At 48.9% G+C, this 22,025-nt stretch overlaps 10 protein-coding genes across 10 annotated transcripts; 4 read left to right on the forward strand and 6 right to left on the reverse strand.

Annotated features, from left to right (window-relative positions):
- Positions 1 to 659: 659 nt before the first annotated feature.
- L228DRAFT_240580 (RabGAP/TBC) lies at positions 660 to 2,390 on the reverse strand (the record flags this gene model as incomplete). Its single annotated transcript, XM_018331259.1, has 1 exon — positions 660 to 2,390. The coding sequence occupies one exon, from the start codon at positions 2,388 to 2,390 to the stop codon at positions 660 to 662; it is 1,731 nt and encodes a 576-aa protein (XP_018186396.1).
- A 1,063-nt stretch (positions 2,391 to 3,453) lies between these two features.
- L228DRAFT_249658 (nascent polypeptide-associated complex subunit beta) lies at positions 3,454 to 4,839 on the reverse strand. Its single transcript, XM_018333137.1, has 3 exons — positions 4,740 to 4,839; positions 4,284 to 4,456; positions 3,454 to 4,089 (listed from the first exon to the last, which is right to left on the reverse strand). Exons 1-3 carry the CDS (start codon positions 4,784 to 4,786, stop codon positions 3,839 to 3,841), a joined length of 471 nt encoding a protein of 156 aa, XP_018186397.1. The 5' UTR covers positions 4,787 to 4,839; the 3' UTR covers positions 3,454 to 3,838.
- Positions 4,840 to 5,740: 901 nt separating this feature from the next.
- Positions 5,741 to 7,082, forward strand: L228DRAFT_232494 (short-chain dehydrogenase/reductase). The gene is made up of 2 exons (XM_018330597.1): positions 5,741 to 5,919; positions 5,980 to 7,082. Exons 1-2 carry the CDS (start codon positions 5,844 to 5,846, stop codon positions 6,849 to 6,851), a joined length of 948 nt encoding a protein of 315 aa, XP_018186398.1. The 5' UTR covers positions 5,741 to 5,843; the 3' UTR covers positions 6,852 to 7,082.
- Positions 7,083 to 7,654: 572 nt separating this feature from the next.
- On the reverse strand, positions 7,655 to 10,734 carry L228DRAFT_249662 (hypothetical protein). Its single transcript, XM_018333138.1, has 2 exons — positions 10,382 to 10,734; positions 7,655 to 10,321 (listed from the first exon to the last, which is right to left on the reverse strand). Exons 1-2 carry the CDS (start codon positions 10,537 to 10,539, stop codon positions 8,146 to 8,148), a joined length of 2,334 nt encoding a protein of 777 aa, XP_018186399.1. The 5' UTR covers positions 10,540 to 10,734; the 3' UTR covers positions 7,655 to 8,145.
- Positions 10,735 to 11,360: 626 nt separating this feature from the next.
- L228DRAFT_249663 (hypothetical protein) lies at positions 11,361 to 12,764 on the forward strand. The gene is made up of 2 exons (XM_018333139.1): positions 11,361 to 12,216; positions 12,277 to 12,764. The coding sequence occupies exons 1-2, from the start codon at positions 11,768 to 11,770 to the stop codon at positions 12,383 to 12,385; spliced, it is 558 nt and encodes a 185-aa protein (XP_018186400.1). The 5' UTR covers positions 11,361 to 11,767; the 3' UTR covers positions 12,386 to 12,764.
- Positions 12,765 to 14,104: 1,340 nt separating this feature from the next.
- On the forward strand, positions 14,105 to 14,977 carry L228DRAFT_270121 (hypothetical protein; the record flags this gene model as incomplete). The annotated part of the gene is made up of 2 exons (XM_018335370.1): positions 14,105 to 14,527; positions 14,714 to 14,977. 2 exons carry the CDS (start codon positions 14,105 to 14,107, stop codon positions 14,975 to 14,977), a joined length of 687 nt encoding a protein of 228 aa, XP_018186401.1.
- L228DRAFT_180577 (hypothetical protein) lies at positions 14,879 to 15,335 on the reverse strand. Its single transcript, XM_018329563.1, has one exon. It carries the CDS (start codon positions 15,220 to 15,222, stop codon positions 14,974 to 14,976), a length of 249 nt encoding a protein of 82 aa, XP_018186402.1. The 5' UTR covers positions 15,223 to 15,335; the 3' UTR covers positions 14,879 to 14,973.
- Positions 15,336 to 15,764: 429 nt separating this feature from the next.
- L228DRAFT_180581 (hypothetical protein) lies at positions 15,765 to 16,421 on the reverse strand. Its single transcript, XM_018329564.1, has one exon. The coding sequence runs from the start codon at positions 16,317 to 16,319 to the stop codon at positions 15,849 to 15,851; it is 471 nt and encodes a 156-aa protein (XP_018186403.1). The 5' UTR covers positions 16,320 to 16,421; the 3' UTR covers positions 15,765 to 15,848.
- Positions 16,422 to 17,091: 670 nt separating this feature from the next.
- L228DRAFT_270122 (hypothetical protein) lies at positions 17,092 to 20,203 on the reverse strand (the record flags this gene model as incomplete). The annotated part of the gene is made up of 3 exons (XM_018335371.1): positions 17,092 to 18,394; positions 18,506 to 18,727; positions 19,062 to 20,203. 3 exons carry the CDS (start codon positions 20,201 to 20,203, stop codon positions 17,092 to 17,094), a joined length of 2,667 nt encoding a protein of 888 aa, XP_018186404.1.
- An 892-nt stretch (positions 20,204 to 21,095) lies between these two features.
- L228DRAFT_262730 (DUF1687-domain-containing protein) lies at positions 21,096 to 22,016 on the forward strand. Its single transcript, XM_018334439.1, has 4 exons — positions 21,096 to 21,319; positions 21,376 to 21,702; positions 21,757 to 21,784; positions 21,835 to 22,016. Exons 1-4 carry the CDS (start codon positions 21,308 to 21,310, stop codon positions 21,903 to 21,905), a joined length of 438 nt encoding a protein of 145 aa, XP_018186405.1. The 5' UTR covers positions 21,096 to 21,307; the 3' UTR covers positions 21,906 to 22,016.
- Positions 22,017 to 22,025: the final 9 nt, after the last annotated feature.

The following is a 22,025-nucleotide window of genomic DNA, read 5'->3' on the forward strand; positions in this document are numbered from 1 at the left end:
AAGAACGAAATTCGATGACATGATTTAGAGCGCTGGATTTGGGGATTTGCTTTGGAGGAAAGGGTCCGCTCGGAGGGCGGTGAGCGGTGGCAGATTACTTGAGCAGTTTGCCCCTTCCCCCCTCCCCCCTCCCCCCCCCATCTTGGCAACAGCGGAATTGCATCCGCGGTGTGGGGGAGTTGGATCCACGTACAGAGTACTGCCGCCTGACCATACAATGACGCTTTGACGGATATGAAATTCGGGAATTATTGATCATTGATTTTCAATTAGCGCTTGGAATGCATTCTTGGAGGGAACAAGTGGTGACAAGTGATGGAGGGTGCCAAAAAATCGGGGTTTGGCCAGGGAGCCTTCTGTCAGCATTGGATGAAGAAAGAGCGGAAGAGCCTTACATCGAGACATTCAATGTGATTAAGCACAAGATCAGTCAAACCGAGGCAATCATTTTCTTTTAATACAGGTACCAAAAGTCATAATGCATGAATTTTTGTAGGACTTGTACAATACACTGGTCAACGTGGTAGGTATAGAATATAGACACTGGAAAGAGATGGTATATCCTGCCCGTGTGAAGCAAAAAAAGAAAAAGAAAAAGATATAATACAGATTGTCCAGTGAACGGCGAGAAAAAATTATTTGACATTTAGTAACAAGGATTAATACTTTTGATCGGCTCGCCTTCGAACCTCCTCGTCTTCTCGAAGTCCGAGCTCTCTTAGCTCTCTCCGGGCTTTTCTGGCTTCTGCAAGAATGGCATTCACGTTCAGCTTTGGCAGCCTGCTCAAGAGGGCTCGAATTTCCGACAATTCTAGCTCCTCGAGCTCGTCCTTGCACGCTTTCAAGAGAGCAACACAGACATAAGTATGCCAGTCCGCCGGAGTGTATGCCTCGCCGGCCAGAGGCTTATTTTCGTCCTCTTGCCCAAGCGGGTTCGGTCGTGCAGGGGCTTCTTCCTCACCGTTCCCATCAGAAACATCAATAGAGGCGCGAGGCTCCGGTGGTGCGGGCGACGCTGGCGACGTAGTATTGCTGCTGCTTCTGCTTGCCTCTGAAGAGTACACTGAAGGGCGATACCCAAGATAAAAATCCCAGAGACGACCTTTTTGTTCGCCGGGCAGCTCTCGAGCGCACCACCACTTGATCCAGGAATGCACCCACTCTTCTGCAAACCCGTTGACCTCCTCTTCATCAAAGTAAGCTGTCAGCTCGGGAAGCAAACGGCGGGATACAGCGAGAAAATGTGTGATGCGTCGTGTTAGGGCTCCCTCGCATTGGTGCTCCATGGAATCCTTGGATGCGCTGGAAGGCGGGTACCAGAGCATTATAGCCATAATTTGGTCAAAGGTTCGACATAAGAGCTCATGCTGCGTGTAGTGAGCATTGGGATCAAAGGAGGAGCAGCCAAGAGGAGCAAAGATCCAGTCGGCCAATGTGAAACAGACATGAATCATGCCCGGTGCGTAAGGCAATTGATCGTTGCGCTCAAGGAATCCGATGACTGCAGCTTCAACAGCCGTGTCGAGCGCTAGCTGCTCAAGGGCATCCCTGTCGGGAGCAATAGCAGATGAAGAAGTTGCGCTAGTGGTTGTCAAAGGAGTGGTGGCACCAGCAGCAGGCGAAACTGAAAGCGATGACGAGGTGTTACGCGTGCTTAGGTTGGTTTTTCGGCGTTTATGGAAACGAGCAATTTCGCCCCGTATCCTCCGGATAGGCATGTCCTTGGCCGGTTCCATATGTTGCATACTGAGTACGGGGCCTCGAATGTGGGCCCCCGTAAGCCTAATAGGGTGCGTTTCAAGAAGTATTGGCCATGCTTGCCGCCGCAAGTCTCCAGGAATGCCATTCGAGCGAGCAATCTCAGCAATAGCATCAGCTGCTACAGAATCCCCGCTGTTGTATGCACGGAATAACTCTTCAAGTCTCGCTCTTTGAAAGAGAACTGCTTCGGCATCGTGACTTTGACTTGAACGGACAGAAGATGCACCATTGCGTATCTGTTTGCGATATCGCGGGACCACATCCTGTTGTAACCTCGCATTATCGTTTGCATTCAGATTTTCAGATGTCAGCTGAGAAAAGGCGGTCACAGGCTTAGAGACATCTTTATTGATCTCCTCGGGACTAGCCGTTCGAAAATCATCTTCATTCACGGCCGGCTCTGACGAAGGTGAAATTAAAGTCGGAGGGACGGATATTGAAGAGCCATGCTGTGTATGATAGTGTTTATGATGATGCCCACCCCCGCCATTCCCTGATGGTGATACCTCCTGATTCGCCAGCGTGCATCCTGGCGCTTGACAAGCCTTCGATTGATCTCCTCGAGGCAAATCGTTTGACGAGTTTGGAGAGCCTTGGCCGCCATTGGACACGTCGGTACCTTGAGACATTATTATTTCCTCCGCGAAAGGCCCAACTCTCAATTGCTTCTGCCGGCTAATTGTTCCGTAAGAGAAATGAGCGTATCCAGAGGGGTCCTCGAAAAACCGATCAACAAGCCGCCGTGTAAACTTATTGCTTTCGAAGAGCTTATGACAAATGTGTCGGCATAAGCAGGTAGAATAGAATAGAAAGTTGAAAGAACGCGGCAGCCGATGGTCGTAAGAGATCTGGCGGCGACAGACTGGCGAAGACAAAAGATTCAGTCCAGAAAAGAAGCCGCACCAGGTGGCATGCACTGGCGGAATATGAAGGAGAGGCGGAGAGAATAAGAAAAGAGCAAGGAAACGGACACGATCTCCCAGAGGAGATCTAGAAACTAATTCATTTTGACAAATGGGAATTCCGCGAGGGCTTGTGTAAATGTCCTCGTGAGACTCGGGGTAGAGTCCGTGATATTGAGTAGGCACAAATAAGAATGCGAAAGAATTGGCGCAAGGTAATGAGGCCTTCAGAAGAAGTTGGCCACAAAAATTGCTACAGATAACAATGCCTCTCTCGGATTGGTATCCTGCTCTCCACAAGGAAGAAGTCCAAAAAGGTGTCCTCGTGCCCTGAACGTTGTATTTCGCTGACGGCCGGCGCCGGAAAGAGTCAAACGTGGGTTTCGCTACTCAGGTCTGTGTCGCCAAACGAATCGTGACCGCCCGAGACCCGTTGCGCCAAAGTGGTTCGACAGTCACAGTTCGATCGCCTCACTTAACCCGAAAAGAATACCCAGAGAGTTTCAGACGGTTGAGTTAATAGTTGATGAATGCAACAATATAATATCTGATATTGTCTACTGCTAGGGGGAAAAAAGGGCTCAGTCTCTTGGCGGCGATGCTGCGGACTGATGCACATCAATGTTACTCTATCCCAAAGGCAGCGCCGAGATTGATTTTGGGTAGTGTTTTTGACCTTTGCCAGTGCCGCCGAAGCCTAGACTGACACCTTATTCATGGACATGATCTCCAAAGATATATCCACAATCAAATCACCTTTTACGGACATTTATGAGGAAGGCTTAGAGAACCCGATTTCAAGCACGTGAGCTTCTTGAGCCCAGACCTTCCCCGTCAAAATTCACATAATCCCCATGAAAGGTAAAGCAAAGTAAAAGGAGAATGCCATGATATCACTGTTTGGAGGGGTCGTGGTCTAGATTTCACCAGTGCATCCATTGTGCGCTAGGAGAGCTCCAGGCCGTAGCATATAAGCTACTGGGGCCATCAAATTCTCATCATCGCCTGTCAGGGTTCATTGATTTGGTAGCAGAAGAGAAACAGTAGATTATTGTGAAATCGCTATCTGCTATCCTTGCCCAGCCCGGATGCAAAAGTACAGGTAAATTTTTTTGGAAAAGGGTGGCAGAGTATCGACAACATTAGACATTCATCAAGAAGTTACGAAAACAAGTTTACTCGACCTTGCTCTCGAAGTTCTCGCCGGCAACAAGGTCGGGGATGTCATCGTCGTCGTCGGCCTCCTTCTTATCGCCCTCCTCGCCTTCCTTCTTCTGCAGAGACTGGTAGCTCTCGGCGAGCTTGCGGAGAGAGGCAAGGGAGTCGGGGCCGAGCTGGTTGAGGATACCGGGAACGAGCTCGGTGAGCTCCTTCTCCTCACCGTTGCCGTAGATGGCGAAGGTGTTGGCGGGGACGGAAGCGTGAACTGTAAAGGGAGACGGTCAGCCAATGTTGCAATTTCCCGACAATCTATGCTCCGCATCCAGACGCCGTCATATCCTCCTCCTCAACTGTGCAAGGAAGCTTCCCCTCATTTGAAAGAGAAAGCTGCCCTCCTTTCCACAATAACACCGTCCAATTGACCTTTCATCTAGAAGTGGATATGCGGGGTAGACGTACCCTTGGGGGCGGCGAAGTGGATGACGTTTCCATCCTCCTTGAACATGTTGACCTCCTCAATGGCCTGGATGGGCTGAACGTTGAGCTTCTTGAGCGAAGCTTGGAGCTTCTTGTCGTCGGTGCCAGAGTTCTTGTGGACCTTCTTTATCTTTCTTCTCGGGGTACCCTTGCCGCTATAGGATGACTAATTGTCAGCATTCTGATCGTACGTGATGTGTATTCTTGTCGGCAAAGTTGAGTTGTTTATTCCAGTGACGGAGACAGCAGGTGATATGAAGTGAATAGAAGGTGTTTCAAAAAGGAGGAAGCGTACCCTACAGGGCAGAAGTTCAAAAGTTAGCTTCATCTTCTTCATCTAGATCCGACCTCTCCCCCAATGTTTGGCCCAGCCAAAAGTCTCCTCCAGCTGTCCTGCTCTGGCCCAGCCTTCAAATCCACTCAAATTGGCGTCACTCACCGATTCGCACCGACTGCTGCATTCTAGCAAGCTTTGCGTGATCCATGATTGCTGTTGGCCGACGAAGGACAGGCCGATTTCTTTTTCGAACAGAGGTCTATAGATGCGCAGTTCGGCAAACCAATTGTCAGCCCCACCTCCACAAAGAGATTCCAGCAACAAAAAAATTTCGAGTAATCTGACCGAGCGAACGGAATCGACAGAGGACGAAACTGACGGCGATGAGTCGGGGAAAAGCGTACCTGTTGCGATGAAGGGTCAAAGGGGTGTGACGGATCTCGAATAGACTCTCTGACCGGCGTTGTCGTGCCCGAGTTTCTCCAGAGCCTCAAAGTTCGGTTGTGCCCTCGCAAGCGAGGTGCTTGGTGGGCGTTGTGGGCTGGCGCCGATACACCTAGGGCAGTCACGCATTTCTCATCTTCATGCAGCTTTTACAATTTACCAGTGCCTACTACGCTCTACAGAATTATAATCATATCAATTGGTGTCACTCAATTACTTATACTGATATTCGTGGAATCAGTTGATCACTGAACCATCCGGCAGTAGTTGTGCGTGCTTTGGATTAGAAAATGGAACAAAAATCTCTCCGCCAGCCCGGCGCCACTGTTCCCGATTAGTAGCAGCCCCCGGTATTTTCCAGCACGCACTACGGCCGAGGCAAGAGACCAACATTTGCATAATCATGGCCTTTCGCCTACCGGAGTCCCTTTGGATCTTCCCTTTCGTTTCCAGGCGGGATGGGGAAATGTTGATTCCGCTCCGCTGCTCTCTACGGCCGAGACGAGACGAGCCAGACCCACTAAGCCCGGTCGGCTCAAGGTGGTGATTTCATCCAAACACATGCCAAACCAGGGTCCTTTTTACATGCAGCTTATACAAAAGAATTTGAAATCGAGAGGCAACGTCTATATAAGAAGAGCAGCCTGACCCTGTGAGCTTGCTCTGTATTTCGGATCATATCACAACTCCAGCGTCTACTCCAATTGACCCGCTCAAAGCTTCTCATCATTTCTGTTGAGCGCAACAAATCCTCACCACACTGTTTACTATATACTCTTACCATATCAACATAATTATTTCACTGGATATCCAACTCCAAGATGTTCGGGAGCAGCAAATATCACCCTGAGACCGACATTCCAGACTTATCTGGAAAAGTCATCCTCATCACAGGCGGTACGTAATTAATCTCCTCCTATAATTACCTCTAAATAAACCTAACCATCCATACCACAGGCAACACAGGCTTAGGCAAAGAAACCATCCTGCAACTCGCCAAACACAACCCATCAGCCATCTACCTCGCCGCGCGGACGCAATCCAAAGCTGAGGGCGCCATCGAGTTCATCCGCTCCGCCGTGCCCGAGCTGAACCAGGACCACCCCCAAACCAAGCTCATCTACCTACCCCTCGACCTCACCTCATTCGGCTCCATCAAAGCCGCCGCCGAGTCCTTTAATGCCTCTTCCACGCGTCTCGACATCCTGATCAACAACGCCGGCATCATGGCCACGCCCATGGGCACGACGACGGAAGGCTACGAGATCCAGTTCGGCACCAACCACGTCGGCCACGCCCTATTCACCAAGCTCCTTCTCCCCACGCTGTTGCGCACAAGCGAGGAATCCAATTCCGACGTGCGCATCATCAACGTTTCGTCTGAAGGCCATCGCCTAGCTCCGTCGGCGGCAGTGGTCACCGACACTACGGTCCTCGGAAAGAGCAATACCTGGAGACGCTATGGCAATTCGAAACTCGCAAATATCTATTTCGCGAAAGAACTTGCACGGCGGTACCCCAGTATCAAGTCCGTTGCGGTGCATCCGGGTGTCATTTATACCAATCTCTACGCCTCCACGACTTCGGCGTTTGGCTTTGTCTCGAAGATTGCGCTGACTGTTGCCTCGTGGTTCATGAGCAGCGTGCCCCAGGGCGCAAGGAATCAGCTCTGGGCCGCGACGACAAAGCCGGCGAAGGAAGTCGAGACGGGCGCGTTTTATGTCCCTGTTGGACGCAAGTCAGGTGGGTCGGGTCTCGCGCGGAACGATGACAGGGCGAGGAAGTTGTGGGATTGGACAGAGGCTGAGTTTGCAAAGCATGGATTTTGATCGCTTTTTTTGCCCCGCCGGGGGGGCCGGGGGGGGGCGCGTTGGTGTTTATTTAAATTTGATCATTTCTTGGTTTTTTTTCTTCTCTTTTTATCCTTTCTTTTGTTTTCTTTTCTTTTCTTTTTATCCTTTCTTTGCTTTTCCTTTCTTTATTTAATTTTCATTCTTATTCTTATTTTTCTTATTCTTATTTTTCTTCTTTTTTTTTTCTTCTTTTTTTTTTCTTCTTTTTTATTTCATTCTATTTTGTTTTCTTCCATATCTTATGTCTTATATCCTAATCTCAATTAATTTTATTCTTCTCATTCTTCTCTCATTCTTCTCTCATTCTTTTCTTTCGTTGTTTTTCTTTTTTTTTTGTTCCCCCTCCCTTTTCTTTTAATTTCTCTTCCCTGTCTTTAATCATCTTTACCCAATTCTCTCACCCCCCTTATTTTCTTTTCTTTTCTTTTCTTCCACCGCTTTCACCTCTTTTCTTTAACCTCTTCTCTTAGCCTTCACGAATATCTCGGTTCTGTTCTGTTTCAAACTTTCAATGTAGCGTTTCAACCCACCCCCTCAAGCGAACCAGCTGGTGCTGTGCGTTTAATATACGACAACGTTTTGGTCCTACAGAGGACATAGCTGCGCTGTACTTGTTACATAACACATATGATGGTAATGCAGGGTACTTGTAATGGTAATGCAGGATACCTAGGTAGTTGTGATAGTAATAAAGATAGACAGCAGGTATATCATTGGCGAGGTAGAAATGCAGACTACAGTATATGAATCACTGCAAGATCATGTAGCATGGAAATATAAAAAGGGATGAATACTAATGACTTGTCTGAACAAATTTAATATTCCTCATATCTATCGAGATATCAAATATGCATTGGCCTAGGAAAGAATATCCGATATAGAAAGTTCGAAAAAGAAGAGAATAACCGATAAAGAAGAGAACAACCGAAAGAATGAGGATAATCTATCTCGGTGCATAATGTCGAAAAGGCATCAGCCATTGCACAAGACCGGCTTCCTGGTAGCAATGCAGAATATAAGAAACCATGAGGTGATAAAATAAGAAAACATCTGGTGATGAAATTCAGGTGATAAAAATGAACGCTCCGTTCATGACCAACATCTAGAAACCCCAAACCCAACCGAGCCTTGAAAATGCAACTGCAAGGTATCATTGTATCATTATAATCATAAGAGGGTTGAAGAAGTAACACGAAAGGATACTTCTAATTCAGGGTATAAATGAAAAAGAAAAAAAAGAGGGGGACAAAAAAGGCCGAATTGAGAAACTTTAATAGCCAAAAGCTTCTGTATGCAAATAGATACCCTGAGCACCGGAGCCCTTGTGTACGGCCCGTTCATCGCTCAAGCTGACGACGCTGTGGCGCACATCGTCGACAAGCCCGCATGGTCCACATACCACGACGGCGCTCTCGCCAAAGGCTTGCTCGAGGGATTTGCGGATAATAGTGCGCGGGGAGGGACGGCCGCTGAAGAGCGGGATAGATGTAGGTGACGTAGGTGATGCAAGGGAGGACGAAGCAGAGTCTGGACGGGGTCCAATCTCCTTTGCGAGCTGCGCCTTTTCGAAATCTTGGACTGCAGCTGTTCCGTCAGATGATGGCGAGAGTGGTGGTGGGGAGGAGGAATGGGGTTTGTCGGTCCCTGATGACGAGGGAGGCGCTGGGCCAGTAGGTTCAGGCAAGCTTGCCGCAGCAGCACCACAATTGCAGGTGCAGACAGGGGCATCGGCATTGTCGATGGCGTCTTCGTCTTCGATAGTTGCGGTGCAGCAGCATGTGCCGTTGGGTCCACACGTGGGACGGCCAGATGATGGCCCCTGGTGTGACGAAGCCATTGAAAGGGAATCGAGCTCCCGTACTTCGGCCTTTTCCGCACTGCCAAACATTGGGTCCGACTTTTTCTCGTCCTTCTCAGGCTTTGCGGTGTGTACTTCTTCTACAACGCCATAAGGTGGCGGAAGCGAGTTCCGGGCAGAAGCCGGAGGAAGTACGCCGCCTTGTTGGTCTGAAGTGAGACTGTCGTCGCAAGTAATGTAAATGCTCATGTCAAGCTCGACATCGATGCCCTGGTGGCGGAGCTGGCGAACGTCGTCAATTGCCGTGATGAGCTGCTTCCAGAGCCAGTCAAGTTGGTCGCGCGCTTTGATGACCCAGACGAAGCGGATGTGCCGAGTAACGATGCCGTCTGGAAGCAAGAATCCCCTTTTTTGGCGGCTGGAATCAGAAGAGTCGCTGTTGTTGTTGTTGTTGCGGCGCCATGCGGAGACAATTTCCCGCATCAGTGGAACAGTAAAGGTCGCACCGGTACTTCCGGCTAAAAGGACAACGGTGTCAAACTGGCGGAGAGGCCGAATGCGACCGTACGGTCCTTCAATAGCAACGGATTTGTGCTTGGGCATGGAGATTTCAGCTTCAGTAGTGGGGAGTTGCTGGTGGTGCTTTTCAGCATGATGGAAGAATGCCTTTGTTCCTCCATTACCGGCACGAATCAGAAACTCCATCTTTCCGTCTTCAGGAAGAGAGGCGACGGTGAATGGGTGACTTTGCAGGGGCACAATAGAGTGACAAGAAAGGAAGACATGTTGTCCTGCTTTCCACTGAATCGGAGGATTCTGAATAGTCACGCGCGTTGTCCGCTGAGACACGGGGGTAAAACTGGCTTTGCAAGCCCAGAAACGTGATTGATTTCCCTCACGGCGTGCCTTTGGATGAAAGATGGCGAGATTGGTGTATAGGACGTATAGAGCTCGCGTGATACGATCGAAGAAGAAGAGTCCGACAGGAATCCAGATGTAGACGTGCACATCGGCGTCGGCATGAAGCATGACCATGGTGATAAAGGCAACAAAGGAGATGAGATGTTGCAGCACAAAAAGTTCGTAGCTTAAGCCCCGAATCGGCGCAAACGAGCTGAGAACGATCCAGACGAGAATTGCCCATGCAGAGATGCCAGTTTGTGTCATAGAGTCTGTTCGAAGTTTGATCAAGATGTAATCGTAACGGGCCCAATCAGTAAAGAAGTAGCCCATGTGGAGGGTGGTGGTAAACAGGAGGCAGCGGGCAACCCATCGGTGTAACCAATTGATCCTTTCATAACTGAGGCCGGTCATCCACCCAACAATGTTATTTTTGCCAGCCAGAAGGAAGATGAGCGGCAATTGAGCCACACTGATGTAGGCGCAACGGTATGCCACATCCTCATACTGCCAGGGGTTGCTAGGTTGGAGGCGGTAGAAACATAGTACGACAAGTAGGACAAAGTAGGCGAGTACGAGACAGATTCGACCAAGCGGAGCACTGCGGAAAGTCCGACCACGAATTTTGAACATGGCCATGGTAGCATTTGAGATTTCGCGGATAATTGCCGTAGCCGTTGCAACCGCGACCAGCGCGGGAGACCTTGGCTTTGCAGGTGTTGGATCCTGCTTGCTCGCAGCATGAAGTCTGTAATTACGTTCAGCGTCATTTCCACCAAGTTTCACTGGTGATAATGGAATCTCCTACCTCTGCCAGCAGAGCGCCTTTTCACCCATATGGACCAGAGTCGCAAAGCCAATGGTCGCGCCTATGAACGCCCAATACATCTTCTGCATGTGGAAGAGCGTGGGCACGCCGTCGCCCATGGACATGCCGCCCGACATGTCGCCCATATCCATATCCATGACTGTTTTGATGGTTTCTTGCCAGGGAGAAAAAGACCAAATTAAGACTGAGCAAGGGAAATCTCAGTTTGATTAAAGTCTGTTTAAACAAACTGATCCATCGAAAATGCTGAAAATGGTTGCTTTGACACTTGGCCGCAACAATGAGCGTGGACACGTAGGTCAAAAGAAAAGATGAACAAAGATGAAAGAGCAGATCAACTCGAAGAGCGGCAACAATCGGCAAATTGGGTCTATCACGCTCATCACGGACTGATTATCAGACCCCTCGCCCCCATCGACCCTCACCAAAGTGTCCACTTTCGCCCCTCCCTCCATCGTTTCTTCGGGGAAAATTAAGACATGAGCACGTTTTTTCGCGGCACGTCAGGCTCAATGGCGTTTGGTGTCCGCAGCAAATACCCATGGACAGATGGGGAGATGGTTCCCGCTAGGGCTGCACGGTCTCCTAAAGCCACACCGCGAGAGCCGCATCGGAGTTTCTTCCTCAGTCATACTACGATAGACCACAACAACAGCAGAACCGTGTTTCACCAAGACAATCCGATTGGAGTGTTATGACTCTACAATTATTCATTACTTATTCCCCCTCGTATCTTTTCAATTCCCTTCCTTGACTCTATTCGTCATCTCTCATTGAATGAAAAAAGGGCACCTTTGTGGCCTGTACGAGTATACCGTGAGGATCAAACGTGAAAACCACGCCAAGCCTAAACGGGAAGAACTTGCTCAAACATGCTCAGGAACCGACAGGGGTCTCCCCTCTGGCCCCTGGTCTCTTTGGGAGGCGAACAAGGATGACATAAGAATCTTCGCAACCACCTTCTTTTTCTTTCTTAACACTAGACATTCATGTGTCCGCACAGACCAGCATTCCCATAACGCAATCAAGTAGGAGATTCCATTCCGATACCCATGATCCCACACTGCCTGAGGTACTCAAGCCTTAGCGGTCACCCAATTGCTGAATTCCCCGTCACCGCCTGGACAACAACTCACTACATCCATGCTCTTCCCACAACGATAAACCACGATAGACCCCGCTGCGAGAACGTTTGTCACAACGTGGGAGGATCTCCTTCGCAGGACACGGTATCCTTGACTTTGGTCTGAAATCTGTTATCTGATCGAACTTTTCCACATCAAAGAAGGCACGAGGTCGACCCAAAGCTTCTGGACAGGAAAAACCATTGAAAAGTTCTGTTGAATTCTTTTACTTAATATCAAGATGGACATGTCATCGCATTCTTCCTCGTCGTCGGGCATGTCGGGCATGTCCCACATGCAAATGACCTTTTTCAGCGACGAGACTACTCCGCTCTACTCGACCGGCTGGACTCCTTCAGGAACAGGATCCTACGCAGGCACCTGTATCTTTCTTATCCTGCTGGCCGTCATCTTTCGAGCTCTGTTTGCTTTCAAGCATGTCCTCGAAAAGCGGTGGCTCGATCAAGCTCTCAATCGTCGATATATTGTTGTTGCGGGCGAGGTGCCCGAGGCCGAGCGGTCCTTGAACGACCCGGATGCGAAGACGGGGACGCTCGTTTCGAGCAAAGGTCTGGAGGAGCGCGTGCGGGTCGTGCGCCGCCATGCTCGAGGAATTTCGCCATGGCGGCTCTCAGTCGACGTACCCCGCGCTGGTATTGCGACGGTCATTGCTGGTGTCGGGTATCTGCTGTAAGTAGATGAGAGCAAAATTCCTTTTTCTGGGAGCCGTGGAGCTGACTTATTCTCCAGCATGTTAGCTGTCATGACCATGAATGTGGGCTACTTTTTGTCCGTGCTCGGAGGCACATTTCTTGGCGAGCTCGCATTCGGACGATATGCCCAACTGGAAGAGCATTAAACAACTCAGAAGGGAGATTTGAAACCTCTTTCTGATCGGGATACATTGTGGATATTTGCATATGGAGTTCTGGCATGGAATACTGCAACGACACTTGATGGCTGCATAGGCGTGTTAGTGGGTTGTCTATACCCAATTTGCATTTCTTTTCATTAAAGTGCTGGCATCACTTTGCACGCATAGAATTGATGACATCAATCATGACTTTTTTATTTTATTCTTCTTTTTAAAAGTAGTATTTTGAACCAATTGAGATGTCACATTGACGGAAAAGACTACATTCTTTTTGCATACAATATAGCCGAAAAAGGCCAACATTTACAATTCGAGGACTGGCGGAGTTTCTCTCCAAGAATCCCAAGAAATGTCTCAATTGAATATCCCGCTCGTCCGATGGCGGTTATCGTCGAATTGAAAAGAAACGACATGTGGATGTGGGGCTGGCAAGGATCAACAAGTGACTACTCCGTATGAATGTAAAAACGACAAATAACAAGGGAGCTTTTTCCTCATGGCTTGCAGAAACTTGCTCACCTGCAATTGAAAAAGCTTTGATGATTTCAAAACGCCACAATGGAAAACCCTCTGCTTATCCATAGGCCCATAGGCCCATAAGCCCATCAGCCCGGTGGTGCTTGGCGTCGCGCGTACGGAGTACTCCTAGGGGGTAGGGATGCAGTGTGCCCCGAAGTCGTGTCACCATTTGCTTTCCATCGTGGCCAGCAGTTATGCACCCTGCAGCAGATCCCCACCCTCGACCCAGATGAGCAAGTTTTCTGCATCATGATTGATTCCCCTCGCTTTGTCACGTCTTCCGCCCTGGAAACCTTTCCGCACATGTCCTCTCTCCCTGCCCTTTGTCCCGCCATGAATACTAAGCTATTGGAAAAGAATTCCAGGCGTTAGCGTCCCTCGGGTCAAGACAAGAGGCTTTAGTCCTGACTGACTGAATGACTGACTCGGCTCCGGTTAAGGACACGCATCGGACTAACACCCCGTGCCTTTTGCTAGTCAAGGTAGTTAGGTAGGTCTTGTCTAGCTTCCCACTGTAACTGTATACTCCGTACAGATAGATATGATGTGATGAAACAAGATGTGAGCGGAGATTTGCACACACACTACAACAACGCCCCAGACAAATGCTTGGCCGCACCGGCAATGATAATTAACTAATCCAGCTACACAGCATACGTTAACAACCGCAGCATTGACTGACTCCTCTTGGCCCTGGATCCATAGGAGTGGGTGGGACCATATGCATGTGGATACCAAGTGCAATCATGTATGGAGTACGACACGGGAAAATAAAAAATCATGGCAGAGCTTTGACGGAAACATCATGCCCAGGAGCGTGGATCGTATCAATCCCTAGGTTTAGGCCAAGGCCAAGAGCCAATTCTTATATTATAGCCCTTGTCTCCCTAGTTCACCTTTCTTTTCCTTTTTGCTTTTCTCTCTCTATTTTTCCAAGTTCTTGATACCCTTTTGATGTTTCAGTAGCTCATCTCTAGCCACTTGGTGTTATTCACTTTACTTCACTTCATTCGATCTGTCACGCCAATTACCACGGCATTCAAAATCCCCCCAGAACTCATCAAGTCATCACAAACTGAGATACCTCTTCTCTTCTCTCATCCAACACCACCTTCTCACGTTCCCAACCCCATCCCCACAACACTTCACGCAATCCAAACAATTCAAAAAATCCAAACGATCAAGATGCGTTCAACGTCCCTCACGTCCCTCTTCCTCCTCTCGCTCAGCAGCCTGAGCACCCTCGCCGCCGCCCACTTCAAGCTCGACTTCCCTGCCGCCCGCGGCTTCGATGAGGACAACCTCGTCAAGTTCCCCTGCGGCGGCCAGAACACCGTCAGCTCCAACCGCACCGCGTGGCCACTGAGCGGCGGCTCGATTCAGCTGACCATGGGCCACTCGCAGGCCAAAGTGCAGGTGCTGCTTGCAGTTGGCAACGATCCCAGCGACAACTTCAACGTCGTCTTGCGTCCGACGTTTCAAGAGATGGGGCTGGGAAACTTTTGCATGGGCGATGTCAATGTCCCTGCTGGGCTGAATATCAGCGAGGGCACCAACGCTACCATCCAGGTCGTGACCAATGGTGATCCCAACGGTGGATTGTATAATGTATTCTCCCTTCTTCTCCTTTCCCCCCCGTCCAATCCCTTCTCTTCCTCGCCTTCCCTCTCTTTGATTCTCTCATTCCTATTTCTATTTCTTTTTTTTTTGTTATATAATTTTCTCGTCTTCCCAGGCCCTTACCACATCCAACCAACCTAGTCGAAACAAACACTAACATTACCAACAAAACAGTGCGCCGACATCACATTCACCTCCACCGACAAGGCCTCTCCTTCGCAATGCCTCAACGGCACGGGCGTGACCTCGACGCCTCTGTCCGGCGCCAACATCAATGCCAACGGCTCCTCGTCCTCGTCCTCGGGGTCTACAACCAGCACCGGCACCGGCACCAGCACCAGCGCCACGGCCTCGCCTACTAATGCCGCTGGCCGCATCATGTGGGAGGGCTGGGGCATCATCGCAGGCGCGGCTGTCGGCGCGGCGGTCTTGCTTTAATTGCATTCAATTAAACGCTCCCGATTGCCTGAGGGTTCCCATCTCTTTCCCTGCCCTCCCCGACCCTGGGGAGCCCAGGCGTCAGACTTGCAACTCGCAAGTGGGAATGTGCCTGTTAGCATTTTAGCTTTATCTTCATCTTTCCTTTTACCTTCCTTTCTTTTTCGGTCTGCTAAAACGGCCAAATGGCCAAACGGGCATGTCATCGTTGAATGAGCAACGAGCAATGGAAAAAACACGGGCATGGCAGACGACACTGTATTTAAGACTTAACTATTACGAAGCTATGCATATCAAAATACTACTTTCTACAAACATGCTATGAATATCAAAAGCTATCATCCTGACATGATCCCATTATGCCAACGCGTGAAATCTTACGACTAGTTCATAACTCATTACATCACCACGTAAAAGCCCATCACATCGTCACATAACAGGCATAGCCACAAATATTAAAGAATTGAAAGGTTGTTTTAGAATCTAAACCTTGAGACAAATCTGAAAAGCCTTGCGATTTAGGTAAAAGAATAGAGGCTGCTATGAAAATAAAGAACAACATAGGTTGGTCGCTGATTGCTAAAAGTGCAAATGAAATATGCTTCCGACAGTCAAGACGAATAAACGCTTGACCTGAAGCCGAGAGAATGCAACCATTGTTCCTTGGAAATGCACCCAAAATAAACCCGAGTGATGAAACCATAATAAGAAAAGAAAACTAGAAAAGAAAAAGAAAACCCGATTTGAACCGTAACCCATGACCCAACGAAGAAAAAGAGGAATCGAAATAAGAGAAAAGTGAAAAAGGTGGACAATAAAAAAAGTAGACAACAGAAAAGTAGGCACGAGAAAGCCGAAGCAGTGCCGTCTGTTAGAAAAAAGATTCAGCCAAGGCCGAATGCCGAATGATAAATCTCCATCGTACTAGACGAAGAGTCTTTGCAGGCTTTAAAAGCGCAATGCGGCGATTGGTAAACCGGACTCTGCCGGAGTGATTGGAAGATAGAGGGTCATATCCGTGTCGAAAGAAGACAAGCTGAATGCTTTGGAAAGCATATAGGATAGACGTGTTGTCGGTAATATGGACATCGATTCGAAGAGTAGATAAATGATTTCGACGAATGTAGAAAAGGATTTGATGACATGTAAAGATCCTTGCTCGCTCGATCCGTATTTTCTTTCGTAAACGACGACCGTATTTTCTTCGGGATGTCGACATCGAGACGAGAACAAAGGCGAGAGATGTGAGAGAGAGATGTGACGGAGAGAGTGAGAGATGAAGAATGACATATTCTTGGTCTGTGACCCGACCAATAGCGAGAGGCTCAACTCTTCGTTCCATATTTTCTTTTGTCAACGACACTCATATTTTCTTTTGAGGTCGAAAATCAAGAGTTTTCTGGAGCCTAGCGAGTTCATACTCGAAGATAAAAAAGGAAGATCTGTTTAAAACACCCTGACCTGGAAAGCATATCTCAAAAGATTTTGCATAGCAAAGAGCTTCGACTCATATTTTCATTTGTAAACGACAACCATATTTTCTTTTGATGACGACGTCGAGAGCGACCGATGCGGCGGGGAATGTTGAGATGTTTCCATGGAAATTGAGGGAACGGATATCTGCAATATGGCGACCAAATAATGTAAAAATTAGACAACTCCATGGCGTTTTATCGTATTTTCTTCTGACAAAAAGCATGTGCGTCGAATGTGATGCCGTTTCTTGTACCCATATTTTCTTCTGGGTATTGTGTCTAAGAAAAGGGTCATCGTCATCTTCGAGTTTCTCATAGTTTCTTTTGAGACAATTCAAGATGCGTATCGATGGTCGGTGATGTGAGCGAGAACGAGCAACGAGTTTCGAATGAAAAGAGAGGAGCAACGCTTCGGTAGTGGTGAGAGAAGGATGAAACGAGAATGCAATCACGCAAAAGTGAGTAAACAGCTGTGTGACCTCAGCGTCAAGACTAAAGCGCTCTGGCTAGTCGAGTATGTCGTGATGCGAAAAGAATAAGGCGTTGTGAGAAATAAGCGCATTGTGCTCCTATGAATGTACGACAGTTGGTACATTGTACAATTCTCTAATTGTACTTTTAACGCTGCATCTGTGGCAGCTACTCGTTGCGGTCGTCTCGCAGACCGCAGAGGTCCGTTCCGAAATGTAGGTCAATCCAGTAGCAGATGCGCCACCAAAAGCTCGCTCGAACCCAATCGAATTCGCCATTGTCCAATCTCGGGACGGCGGTGCCAATTACCTCGCCAGAAAACCATCCGAGAATCGGGATTTGTGACATCAAGCGCTGAGTGCGTGATGGCTGAGGCAAAAGAGCTTGCTCCGCTGGAAGAAGTACCGCGCGTCTGACGCCAGGAATGCGACGGGACATTTCACCGTTCGAAGTACTGGTCGCCAAAGCACCGCTCGAGAAAACGGGCTGGGATGTGCTGCGTGGAAGCTTTGTAGCTGCGGCGGGTACAGCGGGAGCGACTGGGAAGTCGGTGACAGTGCCAGAAGAGGCTGTCGAGCTAGAAGAGGGTGGTGGCGGTGCTTGTGATGGAAGAGAAAGGGTGTTGGTTGTGAATGACCTTGGAAGGCCAGAGATATTGGAATTGGAATTGGAATTCGATCGCTGTGCTGCCGCGCCAAATGACAAGTTTGTCCGAGAGTTGTTACGGTTAGGACGAGGAGTTCCGAGAAGAGTGTCTGGAGCATCTGCCTCTGTGACGGGTAAAGGAACGTCCTCTTTGGGACCGACACCGCGATAGGGTTCTGCATACACCCAGCATCCGCCGCAACTCTGAGGTGAAAAGTGACAAGCTCGGTCTGCCGCTTCTTGCGAGTCAAATGTGACCTTGATCCAGCTTTCTCCGCCAGCATATCTGCGTGCTCTCTTAGTCTCTTCCCGCGTCAGCGGTCGAGGAAGCACTGCTTGAATGTTCTGGAAGCTCGACTTATACTTGATGCGTTCGGGCGGAGGGAGACGTGGGTAGTCCTCGCAGATCATACCAGCTGAGATGCGTTCATAGAGCTCAATTGCACGCCACTGAGTGTCAGGAAAGTATCCGTAAAGTATAACTTCAGTTGGCTGTCGAGCTGCAGCTGGAATTGAAGAGGGTATCGAAGTCACTGCACTAGCAGACGTAGTCGTCGTACCATCAACCGCTGATGCGCTCAAAGCTACATCGGATTTGGTACGGGTTGAGGTCGAGAAGGATGTAGAAGGATGAGACTGTTGCTCGGAAGCTTGCTTTTGTTCCTTGTCCTTCTGTTGTTGAGCGGCCCATATCATTCCAAATTCCACAACGGTGGGATCTTCCTTTTTGGCCGGTGTGGCCGTCTTCGAGCGAGATTTGTTTCGGCGAAGAGGGGTGCCGAAAGGCCCCTTCTCTTCAGGAGGGCGACGTGGGTTTAGAGAGTCACTAAAGGTGATCAAGATATACCAAGTTAGTGATGAAAATAAAATGGCATCCTCAGTTAGGCTATCAAGGCCCGTTGTGTCGAACTGCCCATGTTTGTTGATTTTCACTTACTCCGCGTAGAGATAGCCCCATGGTAACCGATTCCCGTGGGAATCGAATGCTCGCTCCTCCTCTGGTACTCCATGTACCTGCATGCGGGCCAGATTAGGGACCGACATTTTTACTTTCTTGGCCCCCCTGGCGACGTTGTCGTCGTTGTCGTTGTTGTCGAGAGCGTCCAGCGCTCTCTTCGGAGACAAGTGTGGGCGGTCTAAGGAAATTCCCCAGTCCGTCCTAGCGCAGAAAAATAATTCGGTTAGCTTCTTCCCACCTTCTGATTGGTTCGCGAGATATCCCTGCGGCAACGACGTCCAACTACTCCAGAATCCATCGGCGACGAGCTCAAATGGCGAAGGCAAAAAAAGATCAAGAAATCGAGAGAAACAGGAAAGAGATAACCAAAAAAAAAAAAGGAGAAAAGAAAGAAACTAGGTAGGGAAACAATAAAAAGAGTCAGGTTTTTTTTTTTTGGTTGAGAGATATCAAAAATTGTGAACGGAAGCAACGATGAAACAGTGAGAAAAGAAAAGGTGTTGAAAAAAAGGGAGGGAAATAAAAGACCACTTACAGCCGGCACGACTCGTCTCCGATCAGTTTGCTGAACAGTCGGGGCCAAAACTGTCTCAAATGCAACAGCTTCCGATTCTTGAAGGGACCCGGCTCCATCCCTTTGGCTGCTGCAATTGCGCGGAAGGCCCAGCCGCCAATGAGGTCTCCGTACTGGATCCAGCCAGCACGACGGAGGATCTCCGTGAAAGGGTTTGTCTTGTGCAAAAACCCTTTGTCGTGGTACAAAGCGTTGTCAGCAAAACGCCGGATCGCAACGCAGAATTCTCCTGCGTTGCTCTGGCACCAATCGATGAGGTGCCACATAAGTGAGTCGTCTGGGCTGAAGCTCCAGACTTGCCCACTGTATGCCCCCGCCTCCAATTCGTCGACCCGTTGCAGGTCGATCCGGAAAAGTCCAGACCGATAGCCCGGGCCAACGATGGCATTGGGGTCGTTTCCAGCTTGGAAGAAGAGCCCCATAAGGAGCTCAAACCTCCTTGGGTCCAAGTGAACCCAATGCTGGAACGAGGTCGCCACAGGATAAAACTGTGGTTCTATCCGCTCAGGTCTCTCAGGCAAGGGACCAAGCCTCATGCTTGAAGAGACCTTCACGGGAAGAAACACAGCCGGTGTCTGTTCCAGGAGTTTGACTCCTGGCAGCGTGCTGATGACGCTTTGCGTCACGACAGGGGTAATTTGCGGTTGACTTACCGCTTCCTGGAGGTCCTCCGTGACCACCTTGGCAGCCTTTTGAGACCTTCCGACATCAGTCTTTGGCCCTGGCTGTTCAGGCCCCTCTCCGCCAGCTGGACTTTGGGCGGGTTCGGGATCCACAGGGAGGGAGACCGGAGCAGGGAGTGGCAATTCAACCACTCCCGTTCTTGCCTCACGACGAGAGTGGATTTTCCTTGCCGCAAGGACCTCCGGCGATGCCCGAATCGCCGGGTCCTCGAGCAAGTCATCCCCTCCATCTTGCGTTTGCTCCTCCTCCCTTCGACCCTGTTGTCCCCCTCCCCGCTTTCTAGGTCCACTGGCGGTTATTTCCCCCTGAGCAGAATCCTCGGGAGAGGCGGCCCTCATCTGCTGGGGGTTGTCCGACTCGGGCGTCGGACCGTCGAACCGGACCTTTTTAAAGTCCGGTCGACCACTTCTGGTGACCATCCTGTTGTTTTCATCAGTTTTCCGTCTTGCGGAGTGTGGCATGAATCAGGTTGGACTCAAGGTGATACTTTACTTTAGTGTTTGTTGACGTGAACGGATTGGAAGGTACACGAAAATTGAGGGCTGGCTTTGGGAAACTGCCAACTCCGTCAGTTTTTAGAGGTGGGAAGAAACGCTGATATCGAGATCTGAAGACTAACGTATGCAATTGAATATGAATGACAAGAGGCTTCTGAACAGAAGTTGGTGATAGCTTCTTTTTTTCAAAGGATCGAAAGAAGTTTTCAGATTGTTTTGTTTTCAGATGGCTGGGAGTTTGTGGGAGACCCTCGCTTCTCGGCATCCTCGCCTCCAGCATTCACTGATGATTGACTCACATAGAAGACAATAGGATTCGCTCCTTCTTTTCAAGCTCCTGATTGGCTCTGGGCTCAATACAACTTTCGCTATTGTGAAATCAGAAACACGAATCCATCATATTGATGCCTTGGACTAAAGGACAATATGATCATTTATCAATGGGGTCCTAGATCGCAAACGAAGCACTATTTAGGCAACTGAGGTATTGTCGCCAACTACCTATACAGAATATGACTTTTCTGGGGCTTTTGCACCAATAACTAAATGGATGTCTCTCAAATCGTGTTTCGTTGTTTCCCGCTATCCTCGGTCACTCTGTAAATCATTCACATCTTGCATATCTATTGTAGCAACTCATCAAATGACGCGTGAATGAAGCCTATTATCTACAATGCAGTAGCTTCATCATACTCAATCTCCACCGCTCTATTCATTTTCAGAGGCGTGTTTTGTTCCTCTAGGGCCTAGGTAGGTAAGCGCGAGTTAAAGTCAGTTCGTCAAAAACATGTGGTCCGTGCACCCCCAGGGCTGGCGGCAACGCGGGAAGAACCAAATGCTAAGCCGACTCTGGAAACGAGCTCCCTGTGGTATTGCATTTGTACTACGTCATTCCGCAACCAGCCAAATATCCGACAACTCAATCCTGACGTCGCAACGACAACTTCTTCCTCTGACACATAAGAAGAGCTTCAATCTCAAATTCAATTACCGTTAGTTCCAGCCGAGTTTGCTCAACATATCACAATGTTCCGTTTTGTAAGGACCAATATCGACGAAGACAATACTGGCAACAGTAGCTAACTCAGAGAAAGCACAAATCTCTCGATATTATAACCCTCTTCCATAAGCCATCCTCCGCCGCTTCTACTCGCGTCCTTACTCTGTTGAAACAAGCCTCTGCTGAAGCCAGCTCAGGAGCAACAGGGGACCAGGCTAGTGATCATGCGCAGCAAAACAAGTCTCAGAGAACAGAATTCCAACTGGACGTAACCGAAGAAACACCCACCAGTGACCAGCTTAGAAGCATTTTGGAATATCTCGGACCAAACAAGGCGGGTACTTTAGTAAAAGGAGCCACTAATGAGGCGGATGCAAAGAAGATACTCTCACAAACTCCTGACAGTTTTATAAGACCTTTGGTAAGTTACCGCTATTCAAGTGGCGCCTTTCGAGTGCTAACGAAATAAATCTAGACTGTCGATTGGGACAATGGCAGAGCAGGTATGTTCCAGGGAGAAAACAAAATTCGAAAAATTTGCTGACTCGAAAAGTGGCCGGTGATAACGAGTCAGAGATACTGAGAATGCTCCGCTCACTTCCAAAAGAAACGAATACTGTATAATATTAAAATAGGCAGTCGCTCCCATGGGACCAAAATCTTTTGTGTGTTTAAATATACGGAGAATTTTATTGAATGACACTCGAACCTTTTTGCTGATGTCGTGCCCCACCCCACAAATAT

The sequence above is a fragment of the Xylona heveae genome (genome assembly GCF_001619985.1).
Source record: "Xylona heveae TC161 unplaced genomic scaffold L228scaffold_9, whole genome shotgun sequence".
In the NCBI taxonomy this organism is placed as follows: domain Eukaryota; kingdom Fungi; phylum Ascomycota; class Xylonomycetes; order Xylonales; family Xylonaceae; genus Xylona; species Xylona heveae.

Excerpts from the sequence above, each read along its gene's own strand:
- L228DRAFT_249658 (XM_018333137.1), bottom strand. The coding sequence starts at position 4,786 with ATGGATCACGCAAAGCTTGCTAGAATGCAGCAGTCGGTGCGAATCGG. Across the intron at positions 4,457-4,739 it reads CAGCAGTCGGTGCGAATCGG|CGGCAAGGGTACCCCGAGAA; the intron begins TGAGTGACGCCA and ends GTCATCCTATAG. Across the intron at positions 4,090-4,283 it reads CCACTTCGCCGCCCCCAAGG|TTCACGCTTCCGTCCCCGCC; the intron begins GTACGTCTACCC and ends CTCCCTTTACAG.
- L228DRAFT_232494 (XM_018330597.1), top strand. The coding sequence starts at position 5,844 with ATGTTCGGGAGCAGCAAATATCACCCTGAGACCGACATTCCAGACTTA. Across the intron at positions 5,920-5,979 it reads AGTCATCCTCATCACAGGCG|GCAACACAGGCTTAGGCAAA; the intron begins GTACGTAATTAA and ends TCCATACCACAG.
- L228DRAFT_249662 (XM_018333138.1), bottom strand. The coding sequence starts at position 10,539 with ATGGATATGGATATGGGCGACATGTCGGGCGGCATGTCCATGGGCGAC. Across the intron at positions 10,322-10,381 it reads AAGGCGCTCTGCTGGCAGAG|ACTTCATGCTGCGAGCAAGC; the intron begins GTAGGAGATTCC and ends ACGTAATTACAG.
- L228DRAFT_249663 (XM_018333139.1), top strand. The coding sequence starts at position 11,768 with ATGGACATGTCATCGCATTCTTCCTCGTCGTCGGGCATGTCGGGCATG. Across the intron at positions 12,217-12,276 it reads GCTGGTGTCGGGTATCTGCT|CATGTTAGCTGTCATGACCA; the intron begins GTAAGTAGATGA and ends CTTATTCTCCAG.
- L228DRAFT_180577 (XM_018329563.1), bottom strand. The coding sequence starts at position 15,222 with ATGCCCGTGTTTTTTCCATTGCTCGTTGCTCATTCAACGATGACATGC.
- L228DRAFT_180581 (XM_018329564.1), bottom strand. The coding sequence starts at position 16,319 with ATGGAACGAAGAGTTGAGCCTCTCGCTATTGGTCGGGTCACAGACCAA.
- L228DRAFT_262730 (XM_018334439.1), top strand. Across the intron at positions 21,703-21,756 it reads ACAGTTTTATAAGACCTTTG|ACTGTCGATTGGGACAATGG; the intron begins GTAAGTTACCGC and ends AAATAAATCTAG. Across the intron at positions 21,785-21,834 it reads TTGGGACAATGGCAGAGCAG|TGGCCGGTGATAACGAGTCA; the intron begins GTATGTTCCAGG and ends TGACTCGAAAAG.